The following is an 18,092-nucleotide window of genomic DNA, read 5'->3' on the forward strand; positions in this document are numbered from 1 at the left end:
CTGTAAGATATCTGATAGATATCTTTACCAGAATGGGCAAATTGAGCAAAGACTCACTCCCCACCAGGCGGGTGCAATTCACCGTTTTCCAGCAGAGAACCACGGCCTCAGACTTGGAGGTACTGACTCTCATCCCCTTTCACACTCGGTTGCAAATCGCCCCAGTGCGCGCTGAAGGTCAAAGTCTGATGAACCTTATTTCATTACAATAAATGATTAGTTCTGTGTTATTATAAAAATATAGATGCATTTCTAGGGGGGTTCAGTGAGCCGCCTGAACCAACGCAGACTCCACCGGTGCTATTTCCATTCTTTAGAAGTCACCAGAACGCAGGAAACAAAGTCTATGAAACTCAGATTTTTCTGGGGATTGAATCACACGTATCAAATAAATCAAGGACCGCCTGATGAAGGATTTAAAAACGGTACTATATACGCCTGCCGCATAGCTGATGGGCTGATCAGTGATCAATACAAAGTCAGCTGAATCGGTGATGACCACTCAAATGGCCGCCGAGGGTGGAGGACATCAGAAACCTGGATGTGACTCAGCACATCACACACACACACACACACACACACGCACACACACACACACACACACACACACACACACACACACACACACACACACACTCCCAGACACACCCTTGGCTGCATCAAACCCTCATTCTCTGATTGGCTAACAGCCGGCGCCGGTCTATTTTTAGACCCCATTTCATTTCTTTTTTTTTCCAGGATGGATGAGGAGGAGACGAGGAGGAGGGGGCGATCCGCAGCAACATTATGGGCTGCTGTGGGTTACTGTGGGGATGACAGCCTCAAACGGCATTGATCAATACTGACCATCAGACTTGCACACACACGCACACACTTATTGATGAGTTGTGTCATTGATCCATGTGAGGAAATGCTGTTTTATTCCTCTTTAAGAATGTCAGTGTGAAGTTTTTGATGGTTGCTATACCATAGACATACAGTATATACATAGACATACAGTATATACATAGACATATATACGTAGACACCGCATTGACTCTGTCAACGTGGGCGCCATATTGGACCTGGCAAGACTGGCCTGTAACCCTATACAAGTGAACGAGGGAGCTGCCGTTTCTCTGGAAAAAAAGCACTATAACGTCTACATTTCTCAACCGATTTCAACGACTCGTCATTGTATTAAAGGGTTTACGATCTACGAGGAGTAACGTTAAGTTAACAAACGTTTTTTTTTTCTTTTCCCGAAAGATTTTGGTGAAAAACTGTTAAATACGTTAACGTCACTGCTTTCGGTTCAAGGATCACCGGTCTGTCCTTCGATATGGTGGGATTCAATCAATTATTAGGTAATTATGAAAAACTTAGTACTCATATCACATTTTCCTTTAAACATTTCTCACATTATCAACGGTTCACACTTGTCTCCTGAGCGTCCAGCAGCGATTATAGCTCAACTATCCAGATTCTAAGTAACTGGAGAACAAACTTTATTTTTCTACTCCTCATAGATCATAAACCCTTTAATATAATAACGACTCGTTGAAATCGCTTGAGAAATGTAGACGTTATTGTGCTTTTTATCCAGAAAAACAGCCCCGTTCACTTGTATAGGGTTACAGGCCAGTCTTGCCCTGTCCAATACGGCGTCCACGTTGACGTATCGCCGCAACGGGGTGAAGCGTCCCGTTTGAATTGCTCCATGAATCACACATATGATGATTGTCAATTTAAAACTTAATTCAATTAGGAGAATATATAGAATATTTTTTCAAATCTAGAAAGTCTCAGTTTGTCGTAGCATCATTTAGTTTTGTGTGAAACCGCTCAGTGAACTACATCTCTCGTCGTCACCACTAGCTAGCTAGCTAACTTAGCTATGTTCCAGTCACAGATGAAACGTTATCTGACCTGATGTGTTTTATCAAGCGACTCCTGATCTTTTTATCAGTCGGGAAGAGAAAGAACGAGCGAGACCAGTTGCTGGTGTGAGTTCATCCAAGTAGGAAACAACCAGGCATCGTAGCTTCAGAGAGAGAGATGTCACTACCACACTTTTGGGTGTGTCGTCTTTCTAATGACGTATTTTCACAGTCTGATACTTCAACAGTTTTACAACAAACTTTCTTGACTTGCAAAATTATGTTTTAAATTGACAAACATCATATGTGTGATTAATGGAGCAATTCATACGGGATAAAAAAAATAATTGATGTCTCTCCGTTGACTACCGTTTATGTTTTTTTCAAAATAAAGTCCTATGGTGGTCCACCAGAAGGGGCGGGACTTCACCTCTCTATATTAAGAATAAAAGGAAAACACTGGAAACATCTGATGGATATTTAGATGATTTCGTAGTTTGACTCCTGAAGTCAAAGAAATTTCAGAAGCTGCACTAGAGGTGAAATTATGAGCCAAATTAAGTATTTTTGATTATTAGTCCTCAAAAAAAGAGTCAAATGGATATGATCTGCCAGATCGGGTGTCATTATTATATTAAAACTGTTTCAAAAACATACACCACAAACAGATTCTGAACTAACAAACAGAAAATGAACAAACAGTCCAGTCGGAGCTGAGTGTCTAAACAGCCACACGGCTAAAAACCTACGTCTCTGGTGACGGTCGACCCGTTGGAGTTGACTTGTTGCTGGGTTTGCAGAAACATTCATGCCATGGCATGTGAGAAACTAACACACACACACCACCACCCTCGTTAAAACGCTGCAACTATCAATTAGCAGGCAGGTGTGGGATTCCTCACACAGGTGATTTGGATCGAGTTGTCCAGTCCTGAGATCCTCCGAGAACTGCACTCAAAAACACTTCCACCGTCCACCGTCTGATACGACTGTTCATCCAACGCCTTCAACTTTATTTCTTTTAGCAAACCTTTAACTCTCACACATTTTACAGGATGGTACTCACAATTTTGTGATTAACTGTGATCATGAAGTTCAATATTAGTGTTTATGATGTCTCCATAAAATAATTTTATCACATTTTTACTCATTTTGTAAAAAGTAAATGGAAGCTCCAGTGAAAAATAGACAAATTGTACAGTTATTCCAAGTCTCAGTCTTAGACTGAGTGTCCATATAGAGCGCTCCAGAGATGACGTATTTCTGTAGTCCAACAGGAAGTGATCATCTGACAGCCAATGGGATTGTTCCATTGGGTTTTGGATTATTGCAGAAAATAAGCTCTGTGGTAAACACACGTTTATGATACTGACACGTTCTGTTCATCAAGATAATCTCCACAAATGACACTAGGCCATAAACAGACTACACCACGGTCACATGAGCGCGAGTAAACACCACAAGGCTGTAAAGGAGGACGAGTCGGAGTGATGACGTTTAGTCGTCTCATTTAGACACTTGTTAGCAACTGCCTTTTTTAAGACACATATCCACCTTATTCCCAGCCCCCATGATGCCTTGCGTGAATTATGGGCCTAACTGCCGACGCATTGTGTCACTGAACCTGAAACGTTTCCCATGGTAAAGGTGCGCTAATCGTCTCTCCAAGAACCTGATCATAGCTCTGCTTTCTTCTATGGAGGGATGGGAGGACGACCTGAAGAAGTAGCTTCAGATAACGTACACTAGCATATTTAGCTACTTCATTGACTCCGTTACTACAGACGGTGAAGCGATGAACAATCTGAGGCAGATCAGTACTTCCACAGTAACAAAGTTTTGTTTTTTTCTACACACAGATAATCGTACTTAAACTATTTTTAGTCTAATGCTGCCTTGCACTCCGTGCCATAAACCGCTTTACATTTTAAACTGTACAGAAAATAATAAAGTAACTGGCTGTCATTAAACAGACGCTAGAAATGCTGTGTCCTCCCTACACACCTTGTCCTGGCTCTGCTGTCAGTCCTTTTAAGGACCCGACGTCTCTTCCCCGCTGCTCTTTCGTAGCCAAAACTACAAAGTAGAATACAGGTTTTCCTCCGTTGGCTTTTTTTTTACTGCTACTTCGGCTGCCTCACCGTAAGTTTCGACCAAATTCATTTCTACATTAACGCCTATTGAATGGGAGCCTCCAACGCTGAATCCAGTTCTCTTTATACATCCATGACAAACAGCATCACCCTGTGACACAGTGACGTAACTTTCCTGTGTGTGTCCTCAAACATTAAGTCAGCTGTTATGGAGAAAAAGCCTGTCGTGTTTGGGCCATTGTGTTGAAGCAGATTTTCCACTGTATTATCCTCCTTTTCATCTGAATTAAAGACTCCATTGTCTGCTGACAGACACACAGTGGTTGTATAACGGCAGCCTGCACACACTGAGCTGTTGTCTGTAACTCAGCTGAAGGCAGCAGATCACAGCTGTATGAAAGTCAAAGCAGTAAAGCTACTGTGAGGGGTTTTGGCTTACTTAATTACTGCTAAATTACCGCAACTTAATCATCATCGTCATCGCAGCGCACAACTTTTGGTTGCTTAGTAACAGCAAGGCGCGACAGGAGCGCAACCTGCCAAGCACATCGGATAAAAGGATGAAAGCGGCACTTTTTTAGACTCCTCCTCATCCAACAAAGTTATCCCACCTTTCAAAACAATGCGCCATTTAGCCAACCGCTAATTTACGGAGGACTTTACACCTACTATGGGCTAGGTGTAAGATTTAAGTTGTAACTTATGTCTACGTTGGAACTATTTCAGTTGGTGCAACTATAAAAATGTTAATATTTCGTGAACTCTGACTTACGTTAGACATTACGTTCAAACTACGATTGAACTTAAGCATAGCCAGCCCGTTCTCATTCCCAGGGCGTCAAATACCGATGATTTGTCACAGCTGTTGGCGTTGAATACCGATGCATAAGGCACCCTTTAGCGGCGGTATGAGACGCACGGGCGTCATTAAATAAACAGCTGAGTTGGATCTTGATCAGTAATTTGGTTCAAACTTCTTATGTCTCTCTTTTGAAATATAATAATCAGATTTGTTTGGATGCCTATAGTTAACTATCCTTCATTAAAGTCAGTCAAAAAGAGAGTCGTACAATATCAGCGAAGCGTTTCAGAGATGGAGAGAAAGGGTTGCTAATAGTTTAGCCTTCTGCTAACCGCAGCCAAACGGCTCATGGCTGCGGTTAGCAGAAGGCTAAATATTAACAACATTTACTCTCCATCTCTGAAACGTTTCTCCGATATTGTAGCTCGCTAGAGCCTCGAATCACAGTTTGTCATCTCAAATGTTTGTGATATCTGGATTCTGGCACCCAACAACACAGCAAGATGACATTTAAGATGTGTAGCTTTAGCCCACTGCTGGTGTTAGCCTCCAGTCTTTCCTTTGTTTAGCCTCCAGCTAACACCGTGACCTCATCATGACGTCGACACAAAAAGTGAACAATTCAACTTGAATAATGAAGCTTTATTTAACAAAAATCCTTGACTTTATACAGTGTTGTGATTTTTCCTTTACATGATTTATATGTGATTTCCAGCATCATTTATTATCTAGAATCATCCCAAAACTTTGATTTCTTTTTATTTCAACATCACTTATCAAAGTTTGTTAATTTGTTACATGATGACCAAAGATGATTAATTTAGTTTGTTCTAATCAAACCAACTCTTTACAAGTTGGAAGTATTTTTCCACAGATGCTGAATTTTACCCTGAAAGACTCTTGTTTGACATTCAAAGGTGTTTCTTCACACAAATCAACAAAGTTCAGTTTTATACACAAAGTTAAAAAATATTGTTTCACACCTTCTCTCAGACAACAGATCATTTCAGGTAATTACATCGACCTCGCTCAGCTCTTTCAGCCGTCCATCGGCAACACCACAAGTCCCAGAGAGCTCTCAACCCCCCCAGAGTCCAGCCCAGCTCAGGTACCCCTCACCTGCTCCAACTGTATTTACAACCACTGAGAGATCAGGTTGGTACGAACTAACATCAGCTGTGTGTGATCCTGTACATACTGAACTATCTGGTCAGCAGTGAGAGAGTTTCTCAAACAGGAGGAGACTTTCCCTCCTACAGAGAACACAGAGACACTGAGGAACCAGAACTGGACCAGGACCTGAACCCAAACCCAGGATAAAGAGGTTCAGTGAATGTGGTGTTGAAGGTGTGGAGGTGGATCAGTGTGTCAGAGGAGACTCTGTAGAAGGACAGAGTGCCAGCAGGACAGTCCACATACACTGCTACTCTACCAGAGGAGGAGGAGGAGGAGGAGGAAGAGGAGGAGGAGGGTGTTATTCTCTTATTGTGGTAGACACAGTAACCATCATCAGAGCAGTCCAGACTCCAGGACTGATCATTCCTTCCAAACACACAGTCTTCTATGTTTCCTCTCTTGCTGATTCCTCTGTAACTCACTGATATAGAAACACTTCCTGTCCACTCGACCTCCCAGTAACAGCGACCAGTCAGACCACTTCTACACAGCAGCTGAGGCCACCGGTCAAATCTGTCTGGATGATCCGGATATGACTGAACCTCATTCATACATGTCACCTCCCTGTTGTTGTTAGACAGTTTGAGGTTTCTGTGTACTGTGTTTGTGTCCAGTGTGAGTTCACAGGAATCTGATGGAGAGAACAAGACACAATACAGCTGCAGTTATTAATCTATCATCTTTGATGATGACATCAGAGATCTGAATGAGTGATGTCAGAGTTTGAAACTGGTTGAATGTTTCATGAATCAAATTAAAAACACACTTACACTTCCTCAGACCTGGTGTCAACCATCGGACTCCAGCAGGCTCCACCCTGAAAGGAGGAGGGGGGTCAGAGCGGCACTTCCTCTTTCAGCATGGAAACATGGACATTACATCGCTCTCATACACAAATGGACTCACATGTTCACATGGAGCACTTATTATTAATCAGCTGCTAGTCTTTTAGTTCAGTGGAGCTTCTTCTGATTGGCCGATGACTACAGCTCATTATGTTCACTTATTCATGAATTATTATTATCAGCATTATGTTGACAATCATCATACATTTCAGACTCAGTTTCCTCGACTAGTCAGTCAGTAAATCAAATGTTTAAACCTGCATCAACTGATTTCTTTGTCCACTTGTGGTTCAGTGAAAACAAGCTGTAAACACAACATCTGACATATTATCAGCTTACAAAGTAGTTGTGTCTAACATGATATCAATCACATCCAGCAGTTACAGAGCAACATGATGATTTATCAGGAGTCTTTGTGTTTGTGTCACCTGATGAATGTAAAGCCCCTTTTCCACTGTAGGAACTTTCCCCCGGAACTAGGAACCTTTTGAGGAACTCAGTTCTTTTCGACCCCAGGGACCAGGGACCAAAGTTCTTTTTAACCCCCCAAAAAGGCCCTGGTGGTCGGGGGGTAGTACTTTCTGAAAATACAGGAACTTTCAGGGTCAGTTTTGCAGGGATGACCTCCGCTGATTGGTCAAACACACACAACGCCGCTGCTTCAACTGTACCGCTTCATTCATAAATCAAGGAAGTACTCTACTGTTGATTTAGGACCATTTTAGGACGAGGGGAGAGCATTTCTCTTTTTTGGTAACATTAAAAGTAAAGTTAGGCTCTGCTGTCGGCTTCCTGATTCATTTTAAAGAAGACAGAGAGAAAAAGTGAGAGAGATCGTGTGAGTGAGCTGAGAGGGCGAGCGGTCGAAGAGACAGACAGCACAGCTGTCTGATTGTTTCACGGCGGTTACATTCAGAAGCACAAATAAATAACAATCGAACACTCAACAGATGATTTACTGTGGAGACGCTCGCAGCTTCATTTCATCATTACATCCAACGTGCAGTAAATACTATGCAGCAGTAAACGCAGCGAGACAAAACTGTTTATGTTTTCATTGTGTCTGACTTTGACACTGTTCACATCCCGTCTCCTAGCAATAGTCAACACTGGTTTTTATTATCTGTAAATGGAGGTGAAGATATTACAGCTAAAGTCAGCCACAGAGCACTTAATGTGTCCCCCCTATAATGTTGGTCCAGTCCTAAATAAATCTCTTTGGGCTCTGACAAACCATGTCCACAATCAGCTGTTGGTTCTTCATTGAGCGTCTGTAGCTGACTGTCACCTGTAGTTTCTGTGGCGAGTCCTGCAACAAGTCGACTCTTATCAGCCAGGGAACTTGCTCTCATTGCAAAACGAACCAAAACCTGGTAAAGATAAACTCCTTTTAAAACGCAAAACATTCCTATTGTGATTATTTATCAAGAACGTTTAAACAGATTCACTGTTACATAAAAATGGTCTTTTTTTGTTTCTTTGTTTTAACAATAATTTCTGGATTAAAGGGCAACAGTGGCAGATGATGAGCATCAAAACATCCTACTATTTTTTTATATGAGCCCACAAACCTGCAGCGTGACAATGTTGATGCATGTCAACCCACCATGACGCCTGACAATGTATAAGGATACACAAATATCCTATTTTCTGATGTTGAAACAAGACAACGCTCCAGAAAAACAGCATTTCATCACCTTCCCCCCCTGTTTTGGCACATCCTGGCAACTGTTCCCTGACTACTTCTGTCTGTATTGGTGGTATGATGTGGGACACAAACAATTTGATGAGTCAGTGTTTATCAGCTCTGGTTGTCTGAGGTCAGCTTGGTGTGTCGGGGTCATATGAGCCAGGCCTACAGTGTGAGAGAGAAAAAGTTTCCAGCTCTACCTCCTCTATCAGACTGATTGTCTGTGGCTGCAGCAGGCCTCTTCATACCTGAGATTGTCCAGTCTCCAGTGTGGTTCCTCCAGTCCAGCAGACAGCAGCTTCCCTCCTGAGGCTCCTGGATGATTGTAGCTCAGGTCCAGCTCTCTCAGATGGGAGGGGTTGGAGCTCAGAGCTGAGGCCAGAGAAGCACAGCCTTCCTCTGTGATCAGACAGCCTGACAGACTGCAAACACACAAAACAACACACATGTCACATAATCTGACGGTACTGTGAGGGCTGGAAGGTTATTGCAGTACTGTGATACTGTCGGCTATTGTGGGGTTACATTAACATTATTACTGATCATTTTCTAATCAAAACCAAACACCCTCTAATGTCCATCAACAATCTGATAATATTTCTGGTAGCTGGTACTGATTCCTCTATGATGTTTCAAGTTCCACCAACAGAGCGGGAAAGAAAACAACCTAAAACATGTTCATGCAAAGAGATTAAAACCAAACTCAAATGGTTTGAATCATATAAGCAGAGACAATTTTATGCAGGTTATGAGTTTATGCATTAATGTAAATCAGGATTTAAGTGGCCATAAGTTGAACATGTTGATGAATCCTAACCTGAGAGTTTTCAGAGTACAGTCCGGATTCTTCAGTCCAGCACACAGCATCTTCACTCCTGAATCCTGTAGGTTGTTATTACTCAGGTCCAGCTCTCTCAGACTAGAGGACTGGGAGCTGAGAACTGAGAAGAGAGCTTCACAGCTTCTCTCTGAGAGGTTACAGCCACTCAGCCTGAAGAGAAAATAATGAAGAAAAACAAATAAGCAATGAGTTGAAAAGACTAGATTAGACTGGCCTAAAGCCCAAGAAGAAAGAACAAAGATCTCAGATAGCAGTTCAGCTCATAAGAAACAAGGAGACCTGCATTTTATCAAAGAGCCAAAAAAAAGAACATTTTAAATTTGTTCAGTGAAACTAGATGCTAACCAGTGAGGAGTTAGCAATTTTGGTGCAAGAGTTCATCTGTGTGCTCCCCTGTATGTAGGAAGTACTGTGGCATCAATATCAGGATGAGGAATGGAAATTTACTGTTGTTAATTATTGTTAAATACAAAGTTAGGCTTTGCTGTTAAAGAGAGAGAGATTGTAAACGAGCTGAGAGGATGAGCGAGCTAGTGAGTGAATGATCGAGAGAGAGCAGCAGTAGAGAGGACATAGTGAGTGAAAAAGAGAAATAAAACTTTATTTGTTGATTGTTGATTATAAATAACTATCAAACTCTCAGCAGTTCGGCCTGTTCTACCAACAGTGTCCGAAATTAACTTTTTTAACTCGGCGGCCAAGGAGACTGGTAGATAAAAAAAAAAAAAGGCCAAACATATTTTTACCGGCCAGAATATTAAATTGCCTTTTTGTGTCACATATACATTTGTTTCAGTACATTTCATTAAGTTCATAAAGTATTATGTTAAATAAACTTAGAGAACTATAATTAATTAATAATTAAACGAAAAAACTTGTTTTGATGTTAACAACGCAGCTAAGATTAATTTAAATAATGTTCTTACGCGTAAAAAGTAGCATTTGGTCAAAAAACAAGATTTTTCATATGGGGCCCCAAAAAGCCCTGCTAGCTGGAACCGGCCCTGCTAGCTAGAACCGGCCCTGCTAGCTGGAACCGGCCCTGCTAGCTGGTGCGTCTTAAAGTTGTATAGGAGCAGCAGGACATGATGCTCCTGTCCCGGGGAGAGGAGAAGCATGTTGCCAAGGACAAAATGTGATGGAGATCTCATTGCAGCCTTATTGCCCAAAGGGGACGAAGAGGAGTAAGTAAGTAAATAAATGGTTAACATTAGTAACAGGATTTGAGCTGTTGCAGAGTTTTGACTCCTCATAGTAACGTTGTTATTGTCAGCTCACTCACTAAATGCGAACATCGGCTGTTGACTCGTTAACGAGCGCTAACTGTAACGTTACCGTTAATATCAAACAGTCTAACGTTAACATTAATACTCAGCTGAATAATTACCCGCTGCTGTTCTCGTGAAGAAGCCGGCGGTATGTGCTGTGTGTGTGTTTATGTTATCAAGGAGGTTTAATAAGAACTGTATGTGCTACACAATATGTCATTTTCATCACTGTTCATTGTAATGTTAGCAGGGTCATTTTATTTACCCAATTTTTACTCTTTTTTTTGGCCCGGGAAGACAGGACGTCCTTAAGCTCGAGCCCTTTGACGATTTGTAGCAATTATTCACCGATAAATAGCCTAAACTGTGCACACACTGCAGTGCTACGTTCTCAGCTGTAATGTTGTAACTTTTCTCTTTCTCTGTGTCTCTCTCTCTGTCTCTCTCTCTCTCTCTCTCTCTCTCTGTGTGTGTGTGTCAGTCACAGAGCAGAGGACAGAAGCATCGTAAATGACATCGAAACGCAGTAAAGACTCTCAGTTTAACCAAGATTATAGTTTTTTATGATATGACTATTTTGCTACAAATGTTTACCCGTCAATGTGGCGGATAGCCTTCTGAGATTTAGTCGCCAAACAGAAAGTTTACCTGCATCTGGAGGGTGTTAATTTCAGACCCTGTTTATAAGGTTTTTCTGATGCGGTGGAAACGCAATCATGAACACACAAAAGGTAACTAGAACTAATTCAGAGGTTTCCCCATGAGATAAGCTGTTTAAACTGCATGGAGCTGATAGTTTAAAGTAATAATTGAAATGTTTTAAGACAATCTAACTCTGATCTGACCTGAGAGTTTCCAGAGTACAGTGTGGACTCTCCAGCCCAGCAGACAGCAACTTCACTCCTGAATCCTGCAGTTTGTTGTTACTCAGATCCAGCTCTCTCAGACTAGAGGACTGGGAGCTGAGAACTGAGGACAGAGCTTCACAGCTTCTTTCTGAGAGGTGACAGACATTCAATCTGAAGAGACAATAATCAACAAAGAAAATAACATTTTTAGGTTAAAATATAATCATCTTTGATAATAACTCTCGACTAAAGTACAATCAGAAAGAACAAAGATCTCAGTTAACAGTTCAGCTCACAGGAAACAAAGAGACCTTTATCATCGAGCCAAAAACAAGAACACTTTAAATTTGTTCACTAAAACTGAGATACTGTATAAACTTCCTTTAGATGTTAAGCTGTCAGGAGTTGCCAATTTTGATAATATATAATCTCTTCTCCACACTGGCTAAATTCCTTGCTGTTCTACTTAAAATAAGAGAGAATTTTAAATTTAACAGTGTAACCAGAACGTCTCTGAAGACAAGACTCATCCCCTCCTATCCTGGACACCATCTATTTCAGACTTTACCATCTGGCAGGAGGTTAAGGTCCATCAGGACCAAAACCTCACGCCACAAAAACAGTTTTTTCCCCATGGCAGTAGGGCTCTCCAACAGCCCATCCGCCCCCCTGTGACTGTCTCCCCCTCACACACACACTACTACCCCCCCTCCCCCTACCCCGACAGTGACTCTCCCCCTCTCTCATACACTCTCAATACCACCCCCTACAGTATCCCTCTCTCTCCCTCTCTCTCCCTCTGATACCTGATTGTTTTGTTTGCACACCGGCAATATTTGCACTATCTGTTTATACTATCTGTTTATATCATGTTTGTTTTTATAGCTTATTTTGTAAATTGTACATTTTTATTCTTATTTTATTCTAATGTTTTATCTATTTCTTTGTTATTATACTATTTGTCTCGCACCAACAAAGCCAAAGAAAATTCCTCGTGTATACCCCTTACACCTGGCAATAAACACCTTTCTGATTCTGATTCTGATTCTGATCTGAGTTCATCTCTATGCTCTACTGTATGGAGGAAGTACTGTAGAATCAATATCAGGATGAGAGACGGACATTTACTGTGGTTAATTAGTGTTAAATACAAAATTATGCTTTGCTGGTGTTGTCCTGACTCATTTTAAAGAGAGAGAGATTGTAAACGAACTGAGAAGACGAGCGAGCTAGTGATTGAATGATAGAGAGAGAGAGCAGCAGTAGAGAGGACAGAGTGAGTGAAAAGAGAAATAAAACTTTATTTGTTGATTGTTCATGATACGATTACAGCAATGAGCTGTAATTTCTCTCTCTCTCTCTCTCTCTCTCTCTCTCTCGTTCTCTCGCTGTGTTTGTGTGTCAAACTCTGTCACAGTGCAGAGGACAGAAGCAGCGTAAATGACATCAAAACGCAGTAAAGACTCTCAGTGTAACCAAGATTATAGTTTTTTATGATATGACTATTTTGCTACAAATGTCTACCCGTCAGTGTGGCGGATAGCCTTCTGAGATTTACTCGCCAAACAGAAAATCTCCCTGCATTTGGCAAGTGTTAATTTCAGACCATGTTTACAAGGTTCTTCCGATGTGGTGGAAACGCAATCATGAACACACAAAAGGTAACTAGAACTAATTCAGAGGTTTAAACATGGGAGAGGCTGTTTAAACAGCATGCAGCTGATAGTTTAAAGAAACATTTGAAATGATTTGAGTCAAACCAACTCCGCTCTGACCTGAGAGTTTCCAGAGTACAGTGTGGACTCTCGAGCCCAGCAACCAGCAACTTCACTCCTGAATCCTGCAGGTCGTTGTTACTCAGGTCCAGCTCTCTCAGATTAGAGGACTGGGAGCTGAGAACTGAGGACAGAGCTTCACAGCTTCTCTCTGAGAGGTTACAGCAACTCAGTCTGAAGAGACAATAATCAACAATAAGAAAAAATAACATTTATGTTAAAATATAATCATCTTTGATAATGACTCTGGACTAAAGTACAATCAGAAAGAACAGAACAAAGATCTCAGTTAGCATTTTAGCTCACAGAAAACAAAGAGACCTGAATTTTATCACCTAATCAAAAACAAGAACACTTTAATTTTGTTCAGTGAAACTTAAATACAGTATAAACTTCATCTAGATGTTTACCAGTGAGGAGTTGTCAATTTTGGTGATATATAATCTCACTAGCTAAAATCCTTGCTGTTCTACTCTAAACAAGATGAAAATTTGAAATTTAACAGTGTAACCCCTGTAACCAGAACTTCTCTGTATCTGCAAGAGTTCATCAGTGTGTTCTACTGTATGCAAGAAGTACTATAGTATCGATATCAGGATGAGGGATGGACATTTACTGAGGTTAATTAGTGTTAAATGCAAAGTTATGCTTTGCTGTTGTTTTCCTGACTCATTTTAAAGAGAGAGAGAGATTGTAAATGGGCTGAAAGGACGAGCCAGCTAGTGATTGAATGATAGAGAGAGTGGCAGTAGAGAGGACACAGTGAGTGAAAAAGAAAAAGAAAACTTTATTTGTTGATTGTTCATGTAGGTTACTTTCTTAAGTATAAATAATTATCAAACTCTCAGCAGTTCTGCCTGTTCTACTAGGTTCTTCTGATGCGGTGGAAACGCAGTTATGAACACACAAAAGGTACTTTTGGACCCGACTTTAGTTCCTGAGATTAGTTCCTCTGGTTCGATCGTGGAACTTTCTGGTCAAAAGGGGGTTCATGAAATCTGAAATCCTGATGAACTAATTCAGATGTTTTAACATGAGAGAGGCTGTTTAAATTGCATGGAGCTGATAGTTTAAAGAAATATTTCAAATTATTTTAGACAAACTAAATCTAATCTGACCTGAGAGTTTCCAGAGTACAGTGAGGACTCTCCAGTCCAGCAGACAGGAGGTCCACTCCTGAATCCTGCAGGTTGCTGTTACTCAGGTCCAGGTCTCTCAGACTAGAGGACTGGGAGCTGAGAACTGAGGACAGAGCTTCACAGCCTCTCTTTGAAAGGTTACAGCCACTCAGTCTGAAGAGACAACAATCAACAACAAGAAAAAGTTAAAATGTAATAAACTTTGATAATGAGTCTGGACTAAAGTACAATCAGAAAGAACGAAGGTCTCAGTTTAGCTCACATGAAACAAAGAGACCTGTATTTTTATCATCGAATCAAAAACAAGAACATTTTAAATTTGTTCTTTGAAACTTACAGTATAAACTTCATCTAGATATTAACCAGTAAGGAGTTACCAATTTTGGTGATGTATAATCTTTTCTCCACACTGGCTAATATCCTTGCTGTTCTCCCCTGAACAAAATTAAAATTTGAAATTTAACAGTGTGACCAGAACTTCTATGTATGTGCAAGAGTTCATCTGTGTGCTCTACTGTATGCAAGAAGTACTGTAGTATCAATATCAGGATGGAGGATGGATATTTCCTGTTGTTACTTAGTGTTAAATACAAAGTTATGCTTTGCTGTTTTTTTTCCTGACTCATTTTAATTCAATTCAATTCAATTCAAATCATTTTATTCCTCCCCGAGGGGCAATTGTAGAGGCTCGTAGAGTAGTACAAGTAGTAAGTTGGTTGAGCAGAGGGATTGGGATGAGTTGAGGAGCAGGACAGCCTTGGGGACAAAGGTTGCCCTTCTCCTCTGAGTCCTGCAGCCTGGGCAGCGAAGCCAGCGTCCTGAGGGGAGCCACTCAAATGCAGGGAACAGGACGTGGGAGGGGTCCTGTAAGATTCTGCCGGCTGAACTTAACATCTGCTGCTCGCATAGGGTGGAGAGGGCTCTAACAGGAAGTCCAATCATTTTGGAGCAGACTTTGACTGTGCCCTGCAGGCGGTTTCTGTTCTGAAGGCTGATCGAGTGGAACCAGCAGGTGATGGAGAATGTCATGATGCTCTCAATGAAGGAGTAGTAGAATGTGGTGAGGATATCCTTGCTGACCTGAAAAGAGTTGAGCTTCCTCAGGAGAAATTGCTGCTACTGGCATTTCCTAAGGATATCCTCTGTGTTGGAGGCAAATTTCAGCAGGTTATCGAAGATTGTGCCCAGGTACTTATACTCCTCAACAGTCTCTACAGGGTTCCCATTTATAGTAATGGTGACTGCCGCAGCCAGAGCCCTCTGCTTGTTGGAAAACGTCACTACCATCTCCTTGGTCTTGTTCACATTAAGTTCCAGACAGGAGTTGTCACACCATTCCACAAATTCATTAAGAGCTGAGCTGTGGTGCTGTGAGGGGCCTGAAAGCAGAGACAGGAGGACTGTGTCATCTGCAAACTTGACCATGGGACAATTTGGCTGGTTGGACCTGCAGTCGTCAGTGTAGAAGATGAAGAGCAGGGGTGAGAGGGCACAGCCCTGAGGGAACCAGCTGTGTAAGATGTCGGAGAAGGTGTTGTTGACCAGCACTCTCTGTGACCTGTTAGTGTTGACTGCATGGTGCTGATAGTTTAAAGAAACATTTCAAATAATTTAAGACAAACCAACTCTAATCTGACCTGAGAGTTTCCAGAGTACAGTGTGGACTCTCCAGCCCAGCAACCAGCAACTTCACTCCTGAATCCTGCAGGTCGTTGTTACTCAGGTCCAGCTCTCTCAGACTACAGGACTGGGAGCTGAGAACTGAGGACAGAGCTTTACAGCTTCTCTCTGAGAGGTTACAGCCACTCAGCCTGAAGAGACAATAATGAAGAAAAACAAGTAATAAGTTGAAAAGGCAGCAGAGTATTTAAGTTATGATATATGTATCCAACTATCTGTGTACTTACAGAGCTTTGTTGGAGGCTTTCACCACTGGCAGCAGCCTCAGAAGAGCCTCCTCTAAAGCAGAGTATTTCTTCAGATCAAACACGTCCAGATCTTTTTCTGATGACAGTAAGATGAAGACCAGAGCTGACCACTGAGCAGGAGACAGTTTATCTGTGGAGAGACTTCCTGACCTCAGGGACTGTTGGATCTTCTCCACTAGAGAACAATCATTCAGCTCATTCAGACAGTGGAACAGATTGATACTTTTCTCTGCAGACAGATCCTCGTCGATCTTCTTCTTGATGTACTGGACTGTTTTCTGATTGGTCTGTGATCTGCTTCCTGTCTGTGTCATCAGACCTCGTAGGAGAGTCCGATTGGTCTCCAGAGAGAGACCCAGGAGGAAGCGGAGGAACAAGTCCAGGTGTCCATTTGGACTCTGTAAGGCCTTGTTCACAGCACTTTGGTAGAAACGTGTGGATTTGCCTTTGAACATTTCAGACCACAGGGATGTTGTTTGTTCTTCTGCCATCAGATTGACACCAGAGTTGATGAATGTCAGATGGACATGAAGAGCAGCCAGAAACTCCTGAACACTCAGATGGACGAAGCAGAACACCTTGTTCTGGTACAGTCCTCTCTCCTCTTTAAAGATCTGTGTGAACACCCCTGAGTACACTGAGGCTGCTATGATATCGATGCCACACTCTGTCAGGTCGGATTCATAGAAGATCAGGTTGCCTGTCTGCAGCTGATCAAAAGCCAGTTTTCCCAGAGACTCAATCATCTTCCTGCTCTCTGGACTCCAGTGTGGATCTGTCTCAGCTCCTCCATCATACTTGATGCTCTTCACTTTGGACTGAACCACCAGGAAGTGGATGTACATCTCAGTCAGGGTCTTGGGTAGCCCTCCTCTCTTTCTGGTCTTCAACACATCCTCCAGAACTGTAGCAGTGATCCAGCAGAAGACCGGGATGTGGCACATGATGTGAAGGCTTCGTGAGGTCTTGATGTGGGATATGATTGTGCCGGCCTGCTCCTCATCTCTGGATCTCTTCCTGAAGTACTCCTCCTTCTGTGGGTCGGTGAACCCTCTGACCTCTGTCACCATGTGAACACACTCAGGAGGGATCTGATTGGCTGCTGCAGGTCGTGTGGTTATCCAGAGGCGAGCAGAGGGAAGCAGTTTCCCCCTGATGAGGTTTGTCAGCAGCACATCCACTGAGGTGGACTCTGTAACATCAGTCAGGATCTCATTGTTGTTGAAGTCCAGAGGAAGTCGACACTCATCCAGACCGTCAAAGATGAACACAACCTGGAACTCTTCAAACCTACAGATTCCTGCTTCTTTGGTTTCAGTAAAGAAGAGATGAACAAGTTCCACCAAGCTGTACTTTTTCTCTTTCAGCACATTCAGCTCTCTGAAAGTGAATGGAAATATGAACTGTATGTCCTGGTTGGCTTTGTCTTCAGCCCAGTCCAGAGTGAACTTCTGTGTTAAGACTGTTTTCCCGATGCCAGCCACTCCTTTTGTCATCACTGTTCTGATTGGTTCATCTCTTCCAGGTGAGGCTTTAAAGATGTCTTCTTGTCTGATTGTTGTTTCTGGTCTGTGTGGTTTCCTGAATGCTGTTTCAATCTGTCTGACCTCATGTTCATCATTGACCTCTGCAGTCCCTCCCTCTGTGATGTAGAGCTCTGTGTAGATCTGATTCAGAAGGGTCGGGTTTCCTGCTTTAGCGATCCCCTCAAACACACACTGGAACTTCTTCTTCAGGTTAGATTTGAGTTCACGTTGACAAACTCCAGAATAACTTCCTGAATGAACACACAAAGAAGATCAATAAGAAAATATTTGAACATTTCAGT

The 18,092-nt window shown here is 42.1% G+C and overlaps 1 protein-coding gene across 18 annotated transcripts in view; it reads right to left on the minus strand.

The window, feature by feature from the left end:
• Window positions 1-5,418: 5,418 nt before the first annotated feature.
• The window catches only part of LOC119495526 (NACHT, LRR and PYD domains-containing protein 12-like), a 52,961-nt gene continuing 40,287 nt past the window's right edge, over window positions 5,419-18,092 (minus strand). For 2 of the 18 annotated variants that reach the window (XM_037782116.1, XM_037782120.1), the window contains one exon: window positions 5,423-6,561. In XM_037782116.1, the coding sequence (XP_037638044.1) occupies window positions 6,008-6,561 (554 nt within the window). In that variant the 3' untranslated portion in view covers window positions 5,423-6,007. Of the gene's footprint in view, window positions 6,562-6,700; window positions 6,748-8,713; window positions 8,888-9,282; window positions 9,457-11,419; window positions 11,594-13,197; window positions 13,372-14,315; window positions 14,490-15,973; window positions 16,148-16,243; window positions 18,042-18,092 lie in introns of all 18 variants that reach the window. The other 16 variants (XM_037782108.1, XM_037782104.1, XM_037782111.1 and 13 more) reach the window with 16 other exon arrangements.

This window comes from Sebastes umbrosus, chromosome 10 (assembly GCF_015220745.1).
Source record: "Sebastes umbrosus isolate fSebUmb1 chromosome 10, fSebUmb1.pri, whole genome shotgun sequence".
Taxonomy (NCBI): Eukaryota; Metazoa; Chordata; class Actinopteri; order Perciformes; family Sebastidae; genus Sebastes; species Sebastes umbrosus.